The following is a 24,259-nucleotide window of genomic DNA, read 5'->3' on the forward strand; positions in this document are numbered from 1 at the left end:
GTTGCTCCGCTGCAGGCAGTAGTGTTTTGGGGGACCTCTGAGCAGACACACACACAGGAGCTCGGAGGTTCTCTGTGTGGGGAAAATGAGACTGCATTCTGGATAAATGGCGAAGTTTAAGATGAAAGTCTGCCATCTTTGGCTGTTTTGTTTTTTTTCTCTGCTTTCACCAAGTAAGTGCCTTCTTCTTGCTGTTTGGAAATCATGTTAACTATAGATGCGAATACATGTTATGAAGGCAAGCTTGCTGATAATCATTGCTTTTTGTTGATGAAGATACTGCATAACAAAAACTTTACTGTTGTTTTCTACTTCTACTGCAATACCTATACTATACAAAAAGTGGATATGGGAAAAGACACCATTATGTATTGTATGCATCTTAAGACGATAGCATTAGTTACATTTCGATATTAATAACATATTTGTATGTGAATTAGAATAAGAAATCAAAACTGAATGCTGAATGTATGCTATGTTGTTACTTTCTTTTTTGGACATATAGTTTTTTATTGTGATTTGTGAAGACTTTCTTTATTAATCCCACACAAGGGGATTCTACCTGTTTTTCTTGTCTTTTCATGAAAGAAAAGCCAACTTTACAACTTATTAACTTATTATTATTCGTTAATTGTATTTTTCGATAGATTCGTTAATGCAGTGCATAGTTTGCATCTACTCGTTTTGATATTCAAATACTTCAAATAACTGTTGCATTGTGTTAGTGTAATTAGGCTTATTTTTTTGAAGCACCACTGATCTGTTCCTAATTCTACAATTCTCGTCTTCCAGATGTTTTGTGTTTTAGCGAGTTATCCTTCATCACCGAGCCCAGTGATGTGACCGTTTTACCAAAGGACCCCACCGTCTTGGACTGTCAAGCTCACGGTCAGCCTCCGGTCACCATCAAGTGGCTAAAAAACGGCATTCGCTTAACGGACAGCGAGCACTACCAGTTTTTGCCCAACGGCTCCTTGTACATACCAAAGATAAAGCATACCAAGGAGGAGTCGGATGAAGGATTCTACCAGTGCCTCTCCGAGAACAAGTTTGGAGCTATCCTTAGCCAAAGATCACGCCTGACTATCGCAAGTAAGTATGGGCCACAACACATCCAAAGATCTTGGTTTGAACTTACTGGCAGTATCCAGTTAGTGGTATCATACATCAGGATGGCAAGTTCATGGGTTATTAACCTGGAGATGGGAAGCAGATGTACTCCACCCCTTTTCCGTCTGTATTAACGACAAACCACTAAAGTCTAGGTGCTCATGTCAAACAGAGGTGTTCAGAATTTTAAGACAATTACCCCAAAAAATAGAAAATCAGCCTGAGCTCTCTTTGGATCATTGCATTGTCCCTATGACTGCAGCTCAGTGTAATTGCTGAATGGTCCGCTACACAGAGGAATTTCTGAAAAGGCCGTTTGCCTTTTAGGCTTTGTTTGGAGTGCCCCTGACTGACCCAGAAGAAAAGGCTAGGTTTTTGAGCGCATTTGTTTGTGCAGATATCAGTGGACAGGGCAGATGTGTCTATTCAGCGGGCCTGATCCACCATGCATGCTGCTGCTCATTGGTCTCAGTGCGGTATATCTCTCTCACTATAGTGTCAGGAAAATACACTGATCTTGACAGTGTGAACAGTAAGTTTAGAGGAACTCTTTACTTCAATTTTCGGTGATGCAAGAGGGACAAGCGGTAGAAAATGGATGGATGGAATTTTACAGGAAAGGATTTGTCTATCTAAACATTTACTATACGGTTTAGTTATGGATGTGGTCAAGTCTATTAAATAGAATTAGTACTTATTACAACAGTAATCCCTCGTTTAGCGCAATAAATTAATTGCCGCAAAGTAGGAACCATTAAATATCAATTGAATATTTTCATAACTAGAGAGCATTAAAAAACCTTTTGCTACCTTCTACATTATGAGAGCCATTTAGACATGAAATAACACCCTGTGTCACCTTTACACTCTTTTAATCCAATATAGTAATGCTCTCTGAGGTTGAGCCAATCAGTGGCCACAATACTGAACAGCATGATCTGATTGGTTTGGTCTCATTTAGTGGTCAATTTGTTGTTCATTTAGGAATTTTATGCTTGAAAATGCTTAATTTAGGGCAAAAAAAATAAAATCATAGAATATACGAAAAAGAAACCTGCCCACTAAAGTGTGATGTGGCGAGGGATGACTGTATTTCTAAAAAAAAAAAAACAAAAAAAAGACCACAAAACCTCTCCCTCCCAAAAGTCCAAGTCTAGTCCAGTCTTTTGTGAGGGAAGAGGTTAAAGGTTTTGGTCATCTGTAGGCGTGGAGTTGGAGGATGGGCCTCTCTCTCTCTCGCTCTCCTTCTGTCCAGAGGTCCTGGGGTTCAGAGGTCAACAGGGAAGGGCTTTGTGATGTCACAGCCCTGATGTGACTGGGATGGCCTCCTGCTCTCGCTCCCAGGACACGATCCCTTTCACTGGGGCGACCCCCGTGTTGCCATGTCAGGCAGAAGAAGCCTTTTGTTGAAACCTGGGCTAGTTTCACTTTTGAATGAACATGTTTAAAATGGCACTCACTGGTGTTGGCCTTCTAAAAACATCCAGGAATAGGGTTTTTTCCCCCCATTGTCTTCGTAGATGAACACTTTTGTTAAATTAAATTAAAAAAATTGATCTACTGCCAGAATGTTTAAATGTGAATAAAATAAAGGGTATGTTTTTAAGATCCACTGCAAGAAACTTATTAATAAGATGCAGGTAACATTTTTTCTACAAATTTTAGGCAATAATGCAGGTCTGGATGTAATTCAATGGGCATGGGCTTGAAGTCAACTTTGACCTTTTTAGGGAAACCTTTGTGCGGTTTGACCCAGACATTGATTCGCTTCTTACAACAGAGGCAACCATATTAGCAGATCAGTGTGCTCGGGTCACCGCCCATCATCTACATCACCGATGCTGTGTTTGCATGAAGAGACAACAACTTATTTGTAAAGCGATGCAACATTGACACTCAAGTCCAAAATATACTGCTAGTGACAAGTTGCTTTTTATCGTAAGGTCATCTAACTCACAGACACTTCCTTTAGAATAAATAGGAACAACTTACCAGCATGAAGCTAATTTTAGGTGATCTGCCACATATATACGTCATTTAAACAAGCTTCTCTCTCTGCATTATAGATGAGATGAGGTTGTAAATGACAAAATTGCTCTTGGACTTCCCAAAGCTGTGGGTTCCAATGTGGAAGTTTCAGTGGGGAGAAGGGGATATTGATTTGCTTTAACACAATATTGACTTGTTTCCTGTTAGTGTGGGGGGGGAGGGAAAGAGTTATCACCCTAATGAGTGAAGGTCACTGGTAATACTTAAAGAGGGCCTTTCATATAAATGCAGATTAGGGGTGGTGTGTGTACGTGTTAGAAATTATGAGGGACTGAGTACAATCCAAATTGATTCAAATATTAGCCAATTAAAAGTAATCATATATTTATTATTCATTACTGCCATGTTTGCTTAACCGTTAATTAGGTGATGTTATTCATCCATTGATTCGTTTTGATCCATAACTTCAATTGATCCACTGATTGGGCCAGCTGCTCAGCACAGGGGACAGCAGCAAGATTATAACAGCCACATGTCACATACTATAGATCACTTATCACGAACACCATCAAAACCAAGGCTTTGCATGTTGTATAATATTCAAGTGTAAAATCCGTTGAATTTTCCTGCAGGTATTTCAGAGTTTGTGTTGCACCCATTGCCTATGGAGGTGACTGAGGGCTCGGTTGCCCGATTCTCATGTGTAGTCACCTCCAGACCTCCTGCCACAGTCACCTGGGAGTTCAACCAAAGCACATTACCTCTTCAGACAGACAGGTAACTTATATCAACGGAGAGCCCTTAACAACCTTTATGTACAAGTATTACAACACCTGACCATTATGCATACAGGAAGTCACCTCTAACATAACCCATGCTTGATTAAGGTGCCTCTTAATGTTTTGGTCCATATATCTATGGATGTTTTCATTCATCCAAGTCATTGTATTGTCAGGGCATTCAATCGCAACTGGACTGTTTGGTTTGTCTTAGAAGATGTTTTGTTTGTCATCCATGTAGGCTTCATCAATTCATGCTCATAGACTTGGAACTGATGAAGCCTTCTTGGATGAGAGGTGAAACGTCTTCTACAACAAACCAAACAGTCCATCCGCGATCGATTCAATACCCTAAGAATTTGGTCCATATAGTGTCGAAAACAAAGACTTCAAATATTATAATGTGTGTTTAAGCAGCATTACACATTCTAACCCACAAGTTTGACCTTAGTGTTACTTTTGTTTGTGCATAGAATCACTGTTTTGCCCAATGGAGTTCTTCAGATCCATAGTGTACAGCTGAAGGATGCTGGACGTTATCGATGTGTCGCAACTAACATTGGCAGCCGACTGAAGAGTCGAGAGGCAAAGCTGACATTCATTCAAGGTGGGAATTCATTGTTTTACTACTACTATTTTGGGAGCAGTTTACTGATTTCTAGTATTTGCCTTCCCTTTGTAAAAGATGCGGGTGCTGAAATCCGTAGGAGACCAAGAATCATAGCTGGACCTCAAAACTTGACCGTTTCTCTCCACCAAACTGTGGTGCTAGAGTGCTTAGCCACTGGAAACCCCTGGCCCATTATCTCTTGGAGCCGTGCTGATAGTAAACCCATTGACGTGTATAAAGCCAAAGTGTTGGGTAATGGGAACTTGATTATTACCGACGTCAACTCCAAGCACAGTGGAGTCTACCTCTGCAGGGCCACCACCCCTGGAACCCGCAATTACACCATAGCCGCTGCCAACCTCACAGTTCAAGGTACAATACACTCTTAAGTATTTTAACGCCTTTATCAATAACATTTTAACGTAATTTGCAAATAACATGGCACCCATTATTTGTTTATCGCAACCATTTTCTTTTATATCGCGTTTTCAGTGCCACCATCTATTGTCGAGAGGCCTGAGAGCCAGACCCGTCCAAGGGCTGGTACTGCCCGCTTCATGTGCCAAGCAGAAGGAGTGCCCACTCCTCGCATCAACTGGCTAAAAAACGGAGAAGCGGTTCACTTAAATGGACGCATTAAGATGTACAACAGGTATTAATTGTGGACAAAACACAAACGTGTTCATATAAGCTGACATGTACTGATCATGTTTTTCCACATTTCACCAGTAAATTGGTGATTACTCAGATCATTCCTGAAGACGACGCCATCTATCAGTGCATGGCGGAGAGTGAACAGGGCTCAGTGCTGTCCTTAGCTCGCCTCATTGTTGTGATGTCAGAAGACAGGCCCAGTGCTCCTAGGAACATCCACGCAGAGACCATCTCAAGCTCGGCCATCTTGCTGGCGTGGGAGAGGCCTCTCTACAAGGCTGAAAGAGTCATAGCCTACTCCATTCATTACATGAAGGCTGAAGGTGAGACCTTTTCCTCACTGTTTTGTGCTGTCAATGATGTCCTCGGTGTGTTAATTTGCTGTTGCTGCACAGAGCAAAGATCAAGGAGTGCATAGAAATAGCAACTTTACCTAACAATAAACTTAGGAACATATTCTCTCTTAAAGAAACAGGATACCTTTTTTGAAAGCTTACTAATTGGAAAGGATGTTTTCATAATGTATCAGTCAAAGATTTAACTATAGTAATTATATACATATATGCTATTTTGTCCACTTTTTTTAAGTTAAAACAACTGGAGACAATAATAAAGCTATTGGTAAAATTATGTTTATTTGACAGTCTCAATTTCAACTGAAATCATTATTACTTCTATCATTTGTCCTTTTTTTCATCACAGCTCTTAGATTTGGGCTTTAAGTAATTAAGTGACCACTAATTTTTATTTAGCTTAAATATGCCTGATAGTTTGTTGCATACAATAAAGAGAAAATTACTAGGGATGTTCCGATCAGAGTTTTATGCTGCCGATTAGGATACCAACTATCCAGGAGAAAGCTCCGATCACATGCATTAACTGTACATTTTTCCATTTATTTATGGTGAGTGCTATTGACAGCTTAACAATATCAACACAATATTTAAAGTAATTCCTTATTTTCTTTTATTACATACAAAAAAACTCAACAAAAACACAAATTACTATCTACTACTCACTTAAACCATTTGGTTTTGCCGTCAAATTCTTCCTGTGTCTAGGGAACTAACACTTGAGTTTGTAAAGGTTAACAATATATATATATATATATATGTATATATATATATATATATATATACCGGTATATATATATATATATATATATATATATATATATATATATATATATATATATATATATACAGTACAGGGCAAAAGTTTGGACACACCTTCTCATTTCAATGCGTTTTCTTTATTTTCATGACTATTTACTATGACACCTGTGAAGTGAAAACCCTTTCAGGTGACTACCTCTTGAAGCTCATCGAGAGAATGCCAAGAGTGTGCGAAACAGTAATCAGAGCAAAGGGTGGCTATAAGGAAGAAACTAGAATATAAAACATGTTTTCAGTTATTTCACCTTTTTTTGTTAAGTACATAACTCCACATGTGTTCATTCATAGTTTTGATGCCTTCAGTGACAATCTACAATGTAAATAGTCATGAAAATAAAGAAAACCATTGAATGAGAAGGTGTGTCCAAACCTTTGGCCTGTACTGTATATATACATTTGAGAAAATAAAAATATTAATGTAATCACTGTAGTATTGATCATATATTGATACTATCCTTGGTATCGACATCACCATTTTGTGGATTGAGCCTTCTCATACATGTCATGTAATGGCTGTGACAAAGCTGACACACAAACAGAAAGAGACTATGCTTATTAATCAACTTGTCAATTTCCTGGTAATACCTGCTTACTTTCTGTTGTAATGTGCTTCCATCTACACTTCCTAAACTCCATCCATCCATCCATTTTCTACCGCTTATTCCCTTCGGGGTCGCGGGGGCGCTGGAGCCTATCTCAGCTACCCACTTCCTAAACTTTACTAAGCAATTATTTTGTGATGTTGTTTCCAGTTAGCTTAGTGGTTATCTTAGCTATTAGCATGCCTGTTCCCTGGCTTGCTCTTGGTTTGTAACATGTTTGCCCTCATTCTCTAGTGATATTGATACTTGATAATGATACTTAAGATACTAAGACATTCAGTATATTTGCCACAATGGAGGTGATTATTATTAACTTAGGGGAGCGGCTTTACACTGTTTATGGAGACACATAATTTGCTGCTAGCTGCTTGTCAGCCGAGCGACTAAAGATAACTACAGTATCAGCCTGAGGGGATCAGCGTTTCTGATTGGCATTGAAACTCGGTCAGTACTGATCGGTGGCCGATCAATCAGTACATCCCTAATGAGTAATTAGCATCAGCTTTGTATTGCTTTCAAAGACGCCTTGTCCTCTCACGCTCCTGCTAACTTATTTCCTAACCCGTTCTCTGATCCGCTGCATTGCAGGTCTGAACAACGAGGAGTACCAAGTTGTTATCGGCAACGACACAACCAGTTATATCATCGATGAGCTTGAGCCGGCTCGAAACTACACCTTCTACATTGTGGCTTACATGCCAATGGGAGCCAGTCGTATGTCCGATCAAGTCAGTCAACACACCCTGGAGGATGGTAAGCTCTGAGAGTCCCCGCATTCCTAGCAGTAAATCACTCTGGCAGTTTAGCTAAGGTGAATGTAAATCCTTTGTGTACACAGCACCTTTTGAGTGGAAACAGTGGTTAAGGGCTTTGCCTTTTACCGCTGCTGCAATGTTTTTCTAGTTGAACTTTTCTGGCTTAGTACAATACACCCTTATGTTTTCTTTTTTCAGTGCCCCTGCGTACACCTGAGCTACGTTTGATAAGCCACAATTGGACAGATATCCAGGTGAGCTGGCAACAGCTTCCCTCCAAACTGAGCCGCGGGCGGGTGTCAGCATACAGGCTGTCGTACCGCACAGCTGCCGACAGTGCGGTCATTTCGGTGGAGCTACCTCAGAACAGCACCGGGTACGTTTTGGAGGGCCTCCAGCCCGACACCATCTACTTGTTCCGTATGGCCGCGGCCACCCGTGTGGGCTGGTGTGAGCCTTCAGCGTGGACGTCCCACCGTATACCTAAGACCTCCAGTCGCAAAGGTAAACAAGCAGGAAGTTATAATACATAGGTGCATCTAAAAGGTTGACCTTGAAAATCATTTTAGTTGAGAGGTGACTGATGTTTGTGAAGCTCACAAGCTCTGTTCTTGTTTATCATGAAACTTTTTGAGGGGGTTGAGGTCAGGTCTCGAAAGTTCTTCCACACTTAAGTGATGCACTGCTGATGTCTAAGATAAACAAGCTTGTATGGAAATTAAGGGGCCCGATCTTGGATAGAAGAGAAAACTCTAAGAGTTCTGCGTCTGTTACTTCTTCAGCCCTAATTATGTTATGTTAAGTATTACAGTTGTGGCAAAGGTACTTTTTCGCTGCTGCATTAGGGCCGTCTCATGTCCAAAGTTTGTTCTTTTAGCCTTGTAGTATTGTCCTGCAGCCTTTTGTGTTGATTATTCAGGAACCTTTGGCCTCCGCTGTCAGTGATGTAAGAGTCGCCTCAGTCACGGGTCGTAAAGAGAGGGCCTCAGGCGTCTGTGCGGGGGAAAGAATAGCCTTTTTTTTCACATCTTGGTGTCTTCTGCCCAGCTTGTTTTCTCTGCTATGGGTTGGCCTACATATTGCTACTAGTTTGCTGATAAATGATCAACTTATTGATGCCATTGTGTTTAGAAAATACACCTAAAATAGTTTGAACGTGTCATTGTAAGCATCCTGATGTTGTGATGTGTTCAAAGGTTTCTTTTGTGATATTCCAATTGTGAAAGTGTATTGATCTCATGCCTGCTCTCTTTCCCCCTTTCAGTGCCCTCAGCTCCTATTCTCCAACTTGAGCCGCTTAACTGCACCTCCATTGTGGCACGCTGGCAAAGCGCCCTCGAGTTTGAGGCTGTCCTCGGCTTCCGCCTGTGTTACAATGAGGAGAGCCAACCGGAGCAGCCCGTCATCCAGCTGCAGGCTCAGACCAACACCTACACCATCAGTGGCCTTGGTAAGATAGGACAGATGATAACATTAACATACGTCTGCCGAGGATTTAATTAAAAAATCAGTGGGCAGTTGGTCGCCGCATTTGCATTTCCACCCTGGACCTAGATCAATGTGGGCTGACCTCTCCAGTTTGCCTGCAGTATTGAGTGGGATCAGCCTCCTAGGTTATAGGTCAGGGTCCAGATGTCCCTCCCACCACCGTTTCCCATCCAGTGACTTGCATAATTACCCCTGGCTATTGTGTGGCGTCCTGGGCTGGAATGGCCTTACCAGATCCTCCCCCCTTCTCTTTCGCTGGACCGCGAAACACACAAAACAGACCCTCGGGATTGGCCTTAACCGGACAAGACTGCTGACCTCTAACCATGGGACAGCAGTCTTGGATTAGTCCACTGCCTGCAATGTTTGCTTGTGTTGTACATGACTAAAATGTGAAAATTTTAATTTAAAACATTTGTACGCACGTACAACACTTAAGATCTTCTGTATATCAGTATGTGGAATTAAATTATGGAATGGATTAAGCAAATAAATCAAACAATGTACTAATATAATCTACTTCAAGAAACTCTTAAAGTGTTTACAAAGTACAAAGAAGAAGAACCATTCTGAATTTATTTCATCCATCCATTCATTTTCTAGATAATCTTACTTATCTCACCATATGAAACATAACTTACTTCACTAATTATTATTGTTTTTGTTTTTTTTAATTGTTATTACTTATGGAGTATATTGTGAATAAATTGAGAACAGGAAGTGAACAAAAGTTTTAGCAACTGCTATGTGAAGGAAAAGGGGTAGTATTATATAAGCTCTGCTTCTTCCTACTCCTTTTCGAACATGTTGAATAGAGAAACTGGAAATTGTGATGTATCATGTTGTATGCATGCGCGTTCGAAATAAACACAAACTTAACTCAACTCAAAAAAATCCAAATGTAACTGTCATTATGCTGAAATAGAAACAGGGCATCTGACATTTAAACTTACAATTTGAATTTAAGCTTCAAGTTCAAGTCTCTTGGCTTCTATTAGTAATGAAAAAGAAAAAGATTGATAATCAGCCTTGCGAACAACATTTTGCTTTGGAGCCACGTTGCCTCCAAGTTGAAAGACAGGGAGGAACAAAACAAGGAACAAAAGGGGCCCCTCTCCTATCCCAAAGTCCTGCTCCCAGATTCCGTCTGTTCTATCTTGGCCTGACCCGATGACCCAAGTCAACCCCCCCCCCCCCCCCCCTGGTCCCATGGGCCTCAGCTCCCAGCAGCTGAAGGCTGCAACCGAGGCCCAGCCCCCCACAACAAGGTCTGGACACCCCACCTTGGTGGTCAATACCCATAGGCTGACCTTTCACATCGGAGGCATAAAACTAATCTTAACACTCCCTAAAAATGTCCTGATTTAGGAGCTGAGGCAATGGCAGCTATTTAGGTTGAAACATAAAATGTGTAATTTCACCTTATAGTCTCACTAATGCTTTTAGTTTCTATTCCAAAGCACCATTCAAAAATGTTGAGTTGTTTATTTGACGCTTATGATTGTTATTGTCTGGTTTATTTGTTTCAGACATGCTTAGCAATTTACATATAAGGAACTTACACAATTCATGTTTGAATAGGAGTAGGAAGAAGCATCATGAAGAAAACAAAACAAGAATAAACATAGTTTTCATCCTTATCATTTATATTGTTATAAATGCTTGCATTTTTACTCATAATGTTTGATTTCTTTTCAAATGTCATTTTGTTTTATGTTATACTGTAATATTATTTGTTTAAAGACATATTCACTATTGATTTTTTTTTCAACAATTTTTGGGCGCCTGGTTGATCCTTCCCGTCACGTGTCACGTGACAACACATGATAAATTAGAGGTTGGGGTGACACAGAAGACTGTGCATTGGTGGGGGGTGTGCGGGGGTTATGACCCGCACACTTCAACCCCTGTTGTTATTCTTAATGCATTTATGTTTGTCTTCTGTGAAATGTGTGCTGCTATATTTGCTTCACTCCATGCTGGTATGTTAATCTCCCGGAGTTTTTGATCCCAAACCATCCAATCATGAGAATTATTTCTAAGGCTTTTGTTAGTTGCGACATGGACTAATGAAAAATGTGTCCCAGATCCGAGGAGAAGATATCGCGTGAAGATCCTGGCTTTCAGTCAAGCTGGAGATGGCTACGAGACGGAGCAAGCCATCAGTACTCCTGGATGTGTGTGTAAGTACATTACAAGTTTGTATTTATGCTTTTCATGACTCAACCTGATGTGTATGTTTTTTCTTGCCTTTATTATACAGCTGCTAGGGACCAAATGGCAGCAACCCCTTCACCTCCACATCATGTGACTGTTTCGGCCACCAATTCTTCTGAAGTTTCCTTGCGTTGGAAGCGTCCTACTTTCTCCCCAGGGAAGGCTGTCAGCTACACTGTCCGCTACACGATCGTGGGAACGCACAACGCTTCTACTTTACGCTACTTGCAAACGTAAAATAACCATCCAAAATCTCGGATACTGTAAGTATTTGTGCACTGTTGTACGCTTGGTTAAGAATGTTGTTTGTTTTCCACAGTACCAAAGAGAATGTGACCGTGCAACATTTAGATCCAAATACCCGCTATGAGTTTGTGGTGCGTCTCCATGTGGATCAGATGTCAAGTCCTTGGAGCGCCGTTGTTTATCATCGCACACTACCAGCAGGTGAGCAATTTGTTATACATTATGGCTGGTGTCTACAACCAGTAGCTCACCAGCTGATTTTGAGAGGCTCAAAAATAATATTGGATTAAACTCTCAGCATTTTTATAACTGTTCAATTCAGACATATTTAATAGGGGTGTGGGAAAAAATTGATTCAAATTCGAATCGCGATTCTCACGTTGTGCGATTCAAAATCGATTCTCATTTTTTAAAAATCGATTTTTTTTTTAAATTTCCATCCATCCATCCATCCATCTTCTTCCGCTTATCCGAGGTCGGGTCGCGGGGGCAGCAGCTTGAGCAGGGAAGCCCAGACTTCCCTCTCCCCAGCCACTTCGTCCAGCTCCTCCCGGGGTATCCCGAGGCATTCCCAGGCCAGCCAGGAGAGATAGTCTTCCCAACGTGTCCTGGGTCTTGCCCGTGGCCTCCTACCGGTCGGACGTGCCCTAAACACCTCCCTAGGGAGGCGTTCGGGTGGCATCCTGACCAGATGCCCGAACCACCTCATCTGGCTCCTCTCGATGTGGAGGAGCAGCGGCTTTACTTTGAGCTCCTCCCGGATGACAGAACTTCTCACCCTATCTCTAAGGGAGAGCCCCGCCACCCGGCGGAGGAAACTCATTTCGGCCGCTTGTACGCGTGATCTTGTCCTTTCGGTCATGACCTAAAGCTCATGACCATAAGTGAGGATGGGAATGTAGATCCATCCATCCATCCATCCATTTTCTACCGCTTATTCCCTTCAGGGTCTCGGGGGGCGCTGGAGCCTATCACAGCTACAATCGGGCGGAAGGCGGGGTACACCCTGGACAAGTTGCCACCTCATCGCAGGGCCAACACAGATAGACAGACAACATTCACACTCACATTCACACACTAGGGCCAATTTAGTGTTGCCAATCAACCTATCCCCAGGTGCATGTCTTTGGAAGTGGGAGGAAGCCGGAGTACCCGGAGGGAACCCACGCAGTCACGGGGAGAACATGCAAACTCCACACAGAAAGATCCCGAGGCCGGGATTGAACTCACGACTACCTTCGTATTGTGAGGCAGACGCACTAACCCCTCTTCCATCGTGCTGCCGGGAACGTAGATCGATTTTTAAAAATTATTATTATTATTTTTTATTTTTTTTAATTAATCAATCCAACAAAACAATACACAGCAATACCATATCAATGCAATCCAATTCCAAAACCAAACCCGACCCAGCAACACTCAGACCTGCAATAAACAGAGCAATTGAGAGGAGACACAAACACGACACAGAACAAACCAAAAGTAGTGAAACAAAAATTAATATTATCAACAACAGTATCAATATTAGTTACAATTTCCACATAGCAGTGATTAAAAATCCCTCATTGACATTATCATTAGACATTTATAAAAAAAAAAAAAAAAAGAACAATAGTGTCACAGTGGCTTACACAAGCTTGACAACACACTGTGTCCAATATTTTCACAAAGATAAAATAAGTCATATTTTTGGTTCATTTAATAGTTAAAACAAATTTACATTATTGCAATCAGTTGATAAAACATTGTCCTTTACAATTATAAAAGATTTTTACAAAAATCTACTACTCTGCTTGCATGTCAGCAGACTGGGGTAGATCCTGCTGAAATCCTATGTATTGAATGAATAGAGAATCGTTTAGAATCAGGAAAATATCGTTTTTGAATCGAGAATTGCGTTGAATCGAAAAAAATCGATTTTGAATTGAATCGTGACCCCAAGAATCGATATTGAATCGAATCGTGGGACACCCAAAGATTCGCAGCCCTAATATTTAATGACAAATTACTACAAAATAGCACAAACACAAAGATTGCACTGTTTGAGTGGAGATTTCTTAACAAAGTACAATTTAAATGTTGTCAGTCATATGAATATTAGGGACGTGCCGATTTATAACGGTCGTTATTGGACTTTTTTTTTTAAGTATGTGAAGCCATCGCCGATTAATGCCTTTGATACCGACCGCAAACGCTAATCCCTTCTGGCTAATTTTGTATCTCCATACACAGTGTGAAGCCAGTCCCCTAATCAATCAATCAATTAATCAAAGTTTATTTATATTTATTTATATACAACACTAAATTGGCCCTAGTGTGTGAATGTGAGTATGAATGTTGTCTGTCTATCTGTGTTGGCCCTGCAATGAGGTGACGACTTGTCCAGGGTGTACCCCGCCTTCCGCCCGTATGCAGCTGAAATAGGCTCCAGCACCCCCCGCGACCCCAAAAGGGACAAGCGGTAGAAAATGGATGGATGGATATATAGCCCTTAATCACAAGTGTCTCAAAGGGCTACATGAGCCACAACGACATTCTCCTCATAAACTAATAATAATCACCTCCAATACAGTATCATTATCACTGGAGGACGAGGCTTAACGTGTTAAGAAGAAAAAGCCAAGAGCAGGCATTCTATTAGCTAAGCTCAGCTAACTTTAAACATCACCAAGAAATAAGTGTTTAGTAACGTTTATGAAGTGCAGATGGAACCACGTTATAGCAGAAAGTTAGCAGATATTAGCAGGAAATGAACAAGTCGATAAATAAAAGTCTAGAGCGGGGCCTCCAAACTACGGCCCGCGGTCCAGATACGGCCCACCAGCGTCCAAAATCTGGCCCACGGGTAGTCCCGAGTAAAAAAAAACATTTTTAGTTTTGTATTTTTTTTTTTTTAATTTCTAGCCCATTCATCTATTCATGTTCTACTGCTTGTTACTCTCGGGGTCTCCAAGCCGTTTAGGCAACTCATATTTTGCATTTTCCCATCGTTAACGTGACGTCATCGCGCTCTTTCGGTCAATTAGTGCACAAGGGGAAAAAATGGCGAAATCGTTGGGGAAATGTAAAGTAGACTCCGAGTGTAGAGTTTTTAAACATCAGAGGACATGTGACTTTTTTTGGTTCAGTGTGAGGAAAAGGCAGTTTGTCTAATCTGCAATGAGACAGATTATATATATATATATATGTATATGTATATGTATATGGGCAGCACGGTGGAAGAGAAGTTAGGGCGTCTGCCTCACAATACGAAGGTCCTGAGTAGTCGTGAGTTCAATCCCGGCCTCGGGATCTTTCTGTGTGGAGTTTGCATGTTCTCCCCGTGACTCCGTGGGTTCCCTCCGGGTACTCCGGCTTCCTCCCACCTCCAAAGACATGCACCTGGGGATAGGTTGATTGGCAACACTAAATTGGCCCTAGTGTGTGAATGTGAGTGTGAATGTTGTCTGTCTATCTGTGTTGGCCCTGCGATGAGGTGGCGACTTGTCCAGGGTGTACCCCGCCTTCCGCCCGATTGTAGCTGAGATAGGTTCCAGCGCCCCCCGCAACCCCGAAGGGAATAAGCGGTAGAAAATGGATGGATGGATATATGTATATATATATATATATACATATGTATTTATATGTGTGTATATATATATATATGTGTGTATGTGTGTATATATGTATACTGTGTGTATGTATATATATATATATATATATATATACATATATATATATATATATATATATATATATGTATGTATGTGTATATATATATATACTGTATATATATATATATGTATGTATGTATATATATATAGCCTGGCCCCTGGCCAATTTTTTTTAACACAATGCGGCCCCCGGGTCAAAAAGTTTGGGGACCCTTGGTCTAGAGGGAGGATAATATAACAACTGTTGGTGTGTCAGCATTGTCACGTACGAGGAGGGCGGATCGAAAATGCATAATAAAGAAGAAAAAAAACATATATAAGTCGCACTGGAGTATAAGTCGCATTTTTGGGGGAAATTTATTTGATAAAACCCAACACCAAGAATAGACATTTGAAAGGCAATTTAAAATAAATAAAGAATAGTGAACAACAGGCTGAAAAAGTGTACGTTATATGACGCATAAATAACCAACTGAGAACGTGCCTGGTATGTTAACGTGACATATTATGGTAAGAGTCATTCAAATAACTATAACATATAGAACATGTTATACGTTTACCAAACAATCTGTCACTCCTAATCGCTAAATCCCATGAAATCTTATACGTCTAGTCTCTTACGTGAATGAGCTAAATAATATTATTTGATATTTTACGGTAATGTGTTAATAATTTCACACATAAGTCGCTCCTGAGTATAAGTCGCACCCCCGGCCAAACTATGAAAAAAGCTGCGACTTATAGTCCGAAAAATACGATATGTTATATTGTCTTTATATTCCAGTCTATTCTTAGACTATTAAGTAGACTAAAAATGTACCATAGTAGCAATATAAAATATAACAAATATGTAATATTTACATATTATATATACAGTATATAATATATATTGATATATTATATTATTATATTATATTTTTTTATATAATATATACAATATATAACAAATCCCAATTGCCATGTACAATATTACAGTATATGTAACAGATGCAGCAAAAAAAAAAAGAAAAGAAAAAAAGGGCAGCATAAAATAGAGAGTAGATCCAGCAGAAAATATACTATATAAACAAAGAGAGGTAGCTAACATAGAAGCAGTCAGGTAATAGACAGATATCATCTATTGCTGTATGGCGAGTGATACAGCAATAGAGCTTTCAAAAGAACAAATGTTGGAGACCCACGCATTATAGTGTATACTTGTGATGTTTTCTTCTACTTGCATTACTTACCCAAAATTCCATTTACATGACCACGCAACTGTAGCATTTGGGAAACGATCCTCACTGTCTTACCGTATATCCTTTTTGTAAATCATCACAATGGCTTTGTCTGCAGCGCCCAGGCGACCGCCCACAGGAGTGCGAGTAACTCTGATTGAGGAAGACACGGCGTTGGTGTCCTGGAAGGAGCTAACAGAGCCCAACGTGATGATTACACACTACACCATCCTTTACGCTTCCCAGAGGTCTTGGATGTCTGGACACTGGCAAATAATTCAAAGAGAGGGTGAGCCAGGCAGCAAACGCAGAAACATTGTTTGGATTTTTATAATAGTGTTATGGTAATACGACGTTGTAGGAATGAATTTGATACATGCTCATATCTGAATACATTTTTTCATCATTCGTTGTATTTAATATCCCGTATACTTTTTATTTGCTTCCTCTCCCCAATACAGGAAGTCACACAATGGCTCTTCTAGAGAAGCTAGAACCAGGGAACGTCTACATGGTGAAGATCTCTGCCTCCAACCAAGTGGGAGATGGCCCCTTCTCAGATGTTGTCGAGCTGGCCATGAAGCGCGGAAATGCCCAACACAGCAAGAACACGTGGCACTCGGATCACTTTCAGCATACAGTTGGTAAGTACCAAATTATTTAATCTAATTGGGTTTTGTTTTAAATTTGGCAAGCAAACGTGAATTTATTTCACCGCCATTGTGGACTAAATGTTTGCAAAATATGAACACTTTCAATAGATCGCTGAAAAAAATTGACTCTATTGCGGTATTACTTCTTTTTTCGGACACAACAAACCAAAAATACTGTTTATCTACTCAATTCAAAGAAGAAAAAAGTAGCATTTCCAATACAATATCATAATTTATAAAAATAAAACACAAACAAAACATTAGTCATATTAAAATAACATTAAAAAAAACATTATGTGTCCGAAAAGGAGCAAGAAGAAGCAAAGCAATCTCCCCCCCCCCCCTTAACTATTGCGGCTTTATCACATTGCAGACTTTAAAAAAATATTTTTTAAAGAATATTTAAAAAATTCGGGGTCCTAAATTAAGCATTTTCAAGCATTAAATGGCTAAATGAATAGTAATAAATAAATACAAATATCAATACTACAGTAATATTGTCCACAAGAGTGAGACCAAACCAATCAGAGCGCACTGTTCAGCATCGTGGCCACTGATTGGTTCAGCCTCAGGAAGCTGTATTATATTGAATTAAAAGTGTGTAAAGGTGACTAAAGGGTGCTATTTTCCCTCATAATATTAGAATATATCTATTACCTGTCGTAAACAGGTTTTTATGCTGTAGCTGTGAAAATATTAGATTTAAAAAGAAGAATTCCTACTTTGTGGAAATTCATTTATCGCAGTCATGACTGGAACCAATTAACTGCGATAAACAAGGGACGACGGTGCTGTAATGTTCTGCACCATCACCCAGATATAATGATTTTATTCATGGTCAAAAATACAGTACAAAATCACCTGATACAACAATATTCAGCATAGATACTTACATATAATTACACCAGCGTTATTATTCTTTTTTGTAATGTATATAAGTTTTTTAAGGTGTTCTTACAAATATTACCCCAATGCAAAGTGTGTACAATATAGTGTGTGCAAGGTGTCATGGTTCAGGATGTGTTTTGTTTTGACTATTATTCCAATGCTTTTTTTGCCACACAAATATTTTATGTGAGGATTCCAGCAGTTTGAACATTTTAATAGTTTTTTTGCTTTATTGTTTTTATTGCAAGCTATGACATGATCATACATTTTGAAAATAAATATAATTTACAATGAGGGCTTTATAATTTGGATTGCAACTCTATGTGGGAAATGGGACATCGAAAATGAATGAGAAACAAATGATGAAAAATATTTTCTTGATTATTTCTATGGTTGAAAAACTACAGCATACTTATGACATTTATGTGTAGTGGCCACACTACCACACTACTTTTTAGTTACTTTCTCATTTTAGTATTATAATCAACCTTTAATTAGTATCTGCACTTTAATTTAAACACAAATGAACAATCATGAGTCTGACACTAAGCTTAAGTAAATGCAGCCTTATTGCTGTATTATTTCATCATGGTTGTCGGTGTTCTGTAGTTTAAATCCCTGTTTTATTTGCCAGCCTTCTCTGATGGTCTGTACCACATAGACCAAAGATCCATGACTGGGATCATTGTTGGAGTGAGCATCGCCCTGGCCTGTATTGTAATGTGTGCCTTGATCCTCATCAGTAAAGGCAGACCAAGGTGTTTATTGTCGCAATCATCAAAAAAAAACCTGCAAGATGACTTTCAATATCAATAACTGTCATCCTGTTTTATTTTGTCTAGAAAATCTCCCAGCAACAAGGCCATCACTGAGCCTCCTGGTGAGGGTTTGTCTTTGCATCGTGAGCGCCATGTTGAGAACGCTGAGGCCCTCATCCCCATGATGAGCACTCACTTCACAGACAGCAAGGTGAGACAAGGAAAAAGCAAGCAGCCGAAGAGCAGCCTTGGTGTATACTTTTACGTGTCTTTCAGAGTCCTTCAAACATAGTGATGAAGAGTGTGGGGCCTGCAATGAGCAAGAACCAAAGCAAGAGGTGGCTACTCTTCAATAGAGATGTCAGCACTCCTATTGAGAATGATGTAAGTAAGGCATGTTAGCTATCCCATATTATGCTACATTGGTACCTCAGTATTTATTATTAATCCATTCCAAAGGGTCTGTTGAAAACCGAATCGTTTAAAAAGCCGGAACAATCTTTCATATATGAAAAAATATAAATCCAGTGATCCAGCCACCAAAAAATGTTAACACGAAACACTTTGCATAGAGAATAATTACAGTTTTACACACAGAACACCGTATTTTTCGGAGTATAAGTCGCACTGGCCGAAAATGCATAATAAAAAGGAAAAAAACATATATAAGTCGCATTTTTGGGGGAAATTTATTTGATAAAACCCAACACCAAGAATAGACATTTGAAAGGCAATTTAAAATAAATAAAGAATAGTGAACAACAGGCTGAATAAGTGTACTTTATATGACGCATAAATAACCAACTGAGAACGTGCCTGGTATGTTAACGTAACATATTATGGTAAGAGTCATTCAAATAACTATAACATATAGAACATGCTATACGTTTACCAAACAATCTGTCACTCCTAATTGCTAAATCCCATGAAATCTTATACGTCTAGTCTCTTACGTGAATGAGCTAAATAATATTATTTGATATTTTACGGTAATGTGTTAATAATTTCACACATAAGTCGCTCCGGAGTATAAGTCGCACCCGACTTATAGTCCGAAAAATACGGTACACGACGACTGAAATAGATAAATGAACATTTAACATCTTCATAGATAAATGAATATTTAACATCTTCATAGATAGATAGACAGACATATGGTTACAGTGCATGTTTTTACATACAGTAACAGAAGTAAAATGTAATGGGGAAAAAAATTGGTAATAAATAATGCATATCGCGTACTAAAAATTGACCTGTATCAGATGTTTTCATGTAATTTTTAAGGCCTCTTTAAGTTAAAGTTAAAGTTAAAGTTCCAATGATAGTCACACACACACTAAGTGTGGTGAAATGTGTCCTCTGCATTTGACCCATCCCCATGTTCACCCCCTGGGAGGTGAGGGGAGCAGTGAGCAGCAGAGTGCGCCACGCTCGGGAATCATTTGGTGATTTAAGTAGTATATTATAGTATAGCATATATTTAAGTGGGATATGTAGTATGTGGATATAACTCAGATGTGTCCGGTGCGACTGCATTTTGAATGATCGGAGGTGGCAAGTGTAATGCCTTCCGCCCGAGTGCAGCTGGGATAGACTCGAGCACCCCACAAACCCGACAGGGACAAGCGGTAGAAAATGGATGGATGGATGGATGGAGGGTCGCATTCATCCGACCAACACATAATCAAAAAGCGATAAACGTCATAATTCATTAATTATTTGCCAAAATAGACTGTTGCAAAAAGAAATAGTTAAGAAATGAGCAGGAAACAAGCAAAAATAATATTTAGGAACTCACGTCACGCACCCCTCAGAGCAGACGTCGAAGCAAATGTCCCACAAACTGCGAGAGCCAAAATGCTTGCCCTCTTCGTTCTTAGTCTTCTACATGTACACTGCAAAAACTGAAATCTAAGTAAGATTAAATATCTCAAATAAGGGTGATATTTCCTTATTTTCTGTCTGATAAGATAAGTATTCTCACTAAGCAGATTGTATGTTAGTCTTTTACTTGTTTTAAGGGTTTTGGTCCTAAATGATCTCAGTAAGATATTACAGTTTGTTGCTGAGATTTGATGACCTATATTGAGTAAAATATGCTTGAAACTAGAATATCAACTGATGCAAAGCTGTGTCATCAACACTCACAAGTATAAAACTACTTTTTTAAAGTAATACTTTCTTACTTCAAGCATGAAAAAAAAAATCATGATGTCGAGCGCATATCATTATGTCAAGATAATGGCACTAGCATTTACTTAATTTAGGAATATTTTTCAACATATTGAGCAAAAAGTTCTCTTTTTTTTTTTTCTACCAAGAAAAGTGCACTTGTTATTAGTGAGAATATACTTATTTTAAGGTATATTGGGTTCATTGAGGTTAGCTAATTTTACTTGTTTTGGAAAGTCTTGACAAGCCAAATGTTATTGTTCTATTGGCAGATAATTTTGCTTAGTTCAAATAAAATACCCCTCATTTTTTATTTTTTTTCTTGTTTTTGAACACTGACTTTTTGCAGTGTAATAACTCAGTTTAGAAAATGTTGAGTTTGATTGCACAAAATCCTTGAAATTGTGCCAGGACTGAGCCCTACTAGAATTAGAGCTTCCGTAAACACTGCAGCTCGTGTGACGTCATACAATATTGCTTTTAAAAAGATAACATTTGGATTTTATAATAATTATATCTTGTATCTAGGTTGAGGGGAGAGTCAGCTTGTATGAAAGTGGCAAAACTGTTCTGAGGTATGTGGAGCACCAAGGGTCTGCGCCCCTGCCGCCATCGTCCCGGGAGATCATTTTTGGACCTTTCCATGCCGAGAGCTCTCAAGGCAGCGATGGCAGCCAAGAGACGGGAGACTCCGGCCACTACTCCAGCGAGGAAAGCAACGAAGAGATGAGCAATGCGTCTACCAACCAAAGCTCCAGACCTGAGTCCATTGGACAGTGCAATGGTGCCGAGTTGAAGCCGTCTTTTCAAGTGGAAAACGAGCAAATACGTGGTTCCTTCCATCTTCCCGCACCTGACTCCGCTCGACCCTGCTGCGCCTCCGGCGGCAGCTAGCACTCGACTAGTGGAGAATTGACCGTTTCTACCTCGTTCGCTTTCTGAGTTGAGCCGATGGGTTATTTCCTGCGGCACAAAGGAACAGGAAGTCAGCTGCTGTGAAGGATGGAAATGAGCATTTTCTTCAGATCTACCTCAGGATTCTGTGTGAATGTTGATTACAATATTTCATTTCCTTTTTTTTCTACCTGTTGGTCTTTGTGGCCTCATCTGTCCTAAACCAAAGCTCACTCATGATGAATGTTTTAAAGACGTTTTCGTTGTATTTAGTAGTGTTGGACCTGAGAGGGTACATTATTGTCTACCTCATTTGTTGTTATTATGTGACTACCTCCCCCATCCCATCATTTTTACTTTGTGTGAAACCCCACGCCATCGCCACATCGTCTCACTTCTGTTAGAGTAGTTTTAATTTGCTTATCTTTTTTTGTACATGTCGTGGAGGAACGAAAACAAGTGCATTAGATACTGTCAAACTATTTGGGTTGTTTGAGATGGAGGAGATTTTCAGTGCACTGAACTCAAAAGCTTTAAAATGGCCTTAAATACTGAAAGGGCGATCCAAAGACAGGAATATTTGTACCCAAAGAATTTTTGATATGAGGAACCAAAAATGTAAAGGATGTGCATGACAAGGGTGCCAAAAAAATACTGTCCGGTGCCATTGATGTACATTTCTCTCTTAATGGTGGTTGGAATGCTTTATTCAGTGTAAACTTTCTTAAGTCTGGTGAAAGTTTCAGGGCAAGTCTCTGCGGCTTGTGTACCGTTTGCCTTCAAGACCATTGCTAAGTGCAGCGGTGACGCCGATGCTATTATCCAAAGAGTTGTCTGCTTCCTCAAATGGGTGTGGCTTTACAGTTGATCCTTGGCATGTTGAGGAAGACACTATTGATCTGGTGTGTCCTGTCAGTGATGGATGATGTCACGTGTTTTTGTGCACACATCTTCTAATCACTGCTCCCCCACTGCCCTGGTTTTTGGTGTCCAGGTGTGACAATGAAGGATTCTGACTATCAAAAAAGAAGCCCGATGTGTGAACAGCAACATAATCAATTTTTATACCTTTATGATAGAAATTATCCAAACCAAAGAAGCTTTAGGTCTAAAATTTAGCCATTTTCTTTGGGTTAATTTACACAATTTGCATTTAAATGTGCTATGATTTCCGTTTGATCAGTAGAAAGGCAATTTAAACAGTTTTTTTTTCCACCAATCTCTTATCTGTGAGAGATCAAAATTTTTAATTAGCATGTCGCAGTTTCTGTGTGGCATTTCTCAAAGTTAATATCGCTGCTGTCATGCTCAGAGTTTGTCTGTGTTAGAAACGACAACTTAGATGCCACAGATCATTTTTGCTGACTTGACTTATAGGTGCCAAATGTAGCTTTATAGTGTGTAGTCTTAACTGTCCTAATTTAAATAATGTTTTCTTTGCTTTTCATGCTTTTGAATGCCAAAATACACAATTTATTCCAAAGTGTGCACAAGACAAATAATGTTATGGTTTGGAGTGTTGCAAAGGAATTTTTGATACTTTCAAGATGATCACAAATGCTATAAAATAAAATTGTCCTTGGAAAATATACCAAATGGTTTCACTGTGTCTTCTTTAGCCAGTTAATTGCTGTAAAAACACATTAGTAAGAAATAAAACGTTTGATCAAATGTTGATATATCAAATGTATGTGTGATATGTTTGTCTGCAATGCATTGATAAATGTGCAATGACATTTAAAATCTTTATTGCCATCATATCTTTTTAAATTTTTAACAATATATCAAATAAAAAAACTGCAATGTTGTTTTGTTTCATAAACAGCTTATTTTGCATTTACAAAACAGATGTACACGTACAAAACCCAAAACCAGTGAAGTTGGCACATTGTGTAATTCGGAAATAAAAACAGAATACAAGGATTTGCAAATCCGTTTCAACTTATATTCTATTGAATAGACTGCAAAGACAAGATATATAATGTTTGAACTGAGAAACTAATTTTTTTTTGGCAAATAATCATTGACTTAGAATGTAATGGCAGCAACACATTGCAAAAAAAGTTGGCACAGGGGCATTTTTACCACTGTGTTACATGGCCTTTCCTTTTAAAAACACTCAGTAAATGTTTGGGAACTGAGGAGACCAATTTTTGAAGCTTTTCAGGTGGAATTCTTTCCCATTCTTGCTTGATGTACAGCTTAAGTTGTTCAACAGTCCAGGGGTCTCCGTTGTCGTATCTTACACTTCATAATGCGCCACACATTTTCAATGGGAGACAGGTCTGGACTACAGGCAGGCCAGTCTAGTACCTGCACTCTTTCACTATGAAGCCACGCTGTTGTAACACGTGGCTTGGCATTGTCTTGCTGAAATAAGCAGGGGCGTCCATGATAAC

At 39.5% G+C, this 24,259-nt stretch overlaps 1 protein-coding gene across 1 annotated transcript; it reads left to right on the forward strand.

Moving 5' to 3' along the window:
* Positions 1 to 106: 106 nt before the first annotated feature.
* LOC133612106 (protogenin B-like) lies at positions 107 to 23,413 on the forward strand. The gene is made up of 19 exons (XM_061969278.2): positions 107 to 173; positions 793 to 1,092; positions 3,732 to 3,876; positions 4,352 to 4,485; positions 4,564 to 4,860; positions 4,981 to 5,140; positions 5,218 to 5,465; positions 7,508 to 7,672; positions 7,873 to 8,178; positions 8,939 to 9,124; positions 11,250 to 11,345; positions 11,426 to 11,612; positions 11,699 to 11,826; positions 16,614 to 16,784; positions 16,957 to 17,139; positions 18,671 to 18,794; positions 18,879 to 19,005; positions 19,071 to 19,178; positions 21,495 to 23,413. Exons 1-19 carry the CDS (start codon positions 107 to 109, stop codon positions 21,858 to 21,860), a joined length of 3,498 nt encoding a protein of 1,165 aa, XP_061825262.2. The 3' UTR covers positions 21,861 to 23,413.
* Positions 23,414 to 24,259: the final 846 nt, after the last annotated feature.

Source organism: Nerophis lumbriciformis, linkage group LG10 (assembly GCF_033978685.3).
Source record: "Nerophis lumbriciformis linkage group LG10, RoL_Nlum_v2.1, whole genome shotgun sequence".
NCBI classification, from domain to species: Eukaryota; Metazoa; Chordata; class Actinopteri; order Syngnathiformes; family Syngnathidae; genus Nerophis; species Nerophis lumbriciformis.

Coding starts and splice junctions, on each gene's coding strand:
- LOC133612106 (XM_061969278.2), top strand. CDS start 107: ATGGCGAAGTTTAAGATGAAAGTCTGCCATCTTTGGCTGTTTTGTTTT. Junction 5,141..5,217: donor CGCATTAAGATGTACAACAG/GTATTAATTGTG, acceptor ACATTTCACCAG/TAAATTGGTGATTACTCAGA. Junction 11,346..11,425: donor CAGTACTCCTGGATGTGTGT/GTAAGTACATTA, acceptor TTTATTATACAG/CTGCTAGGGACCAAATGGCA.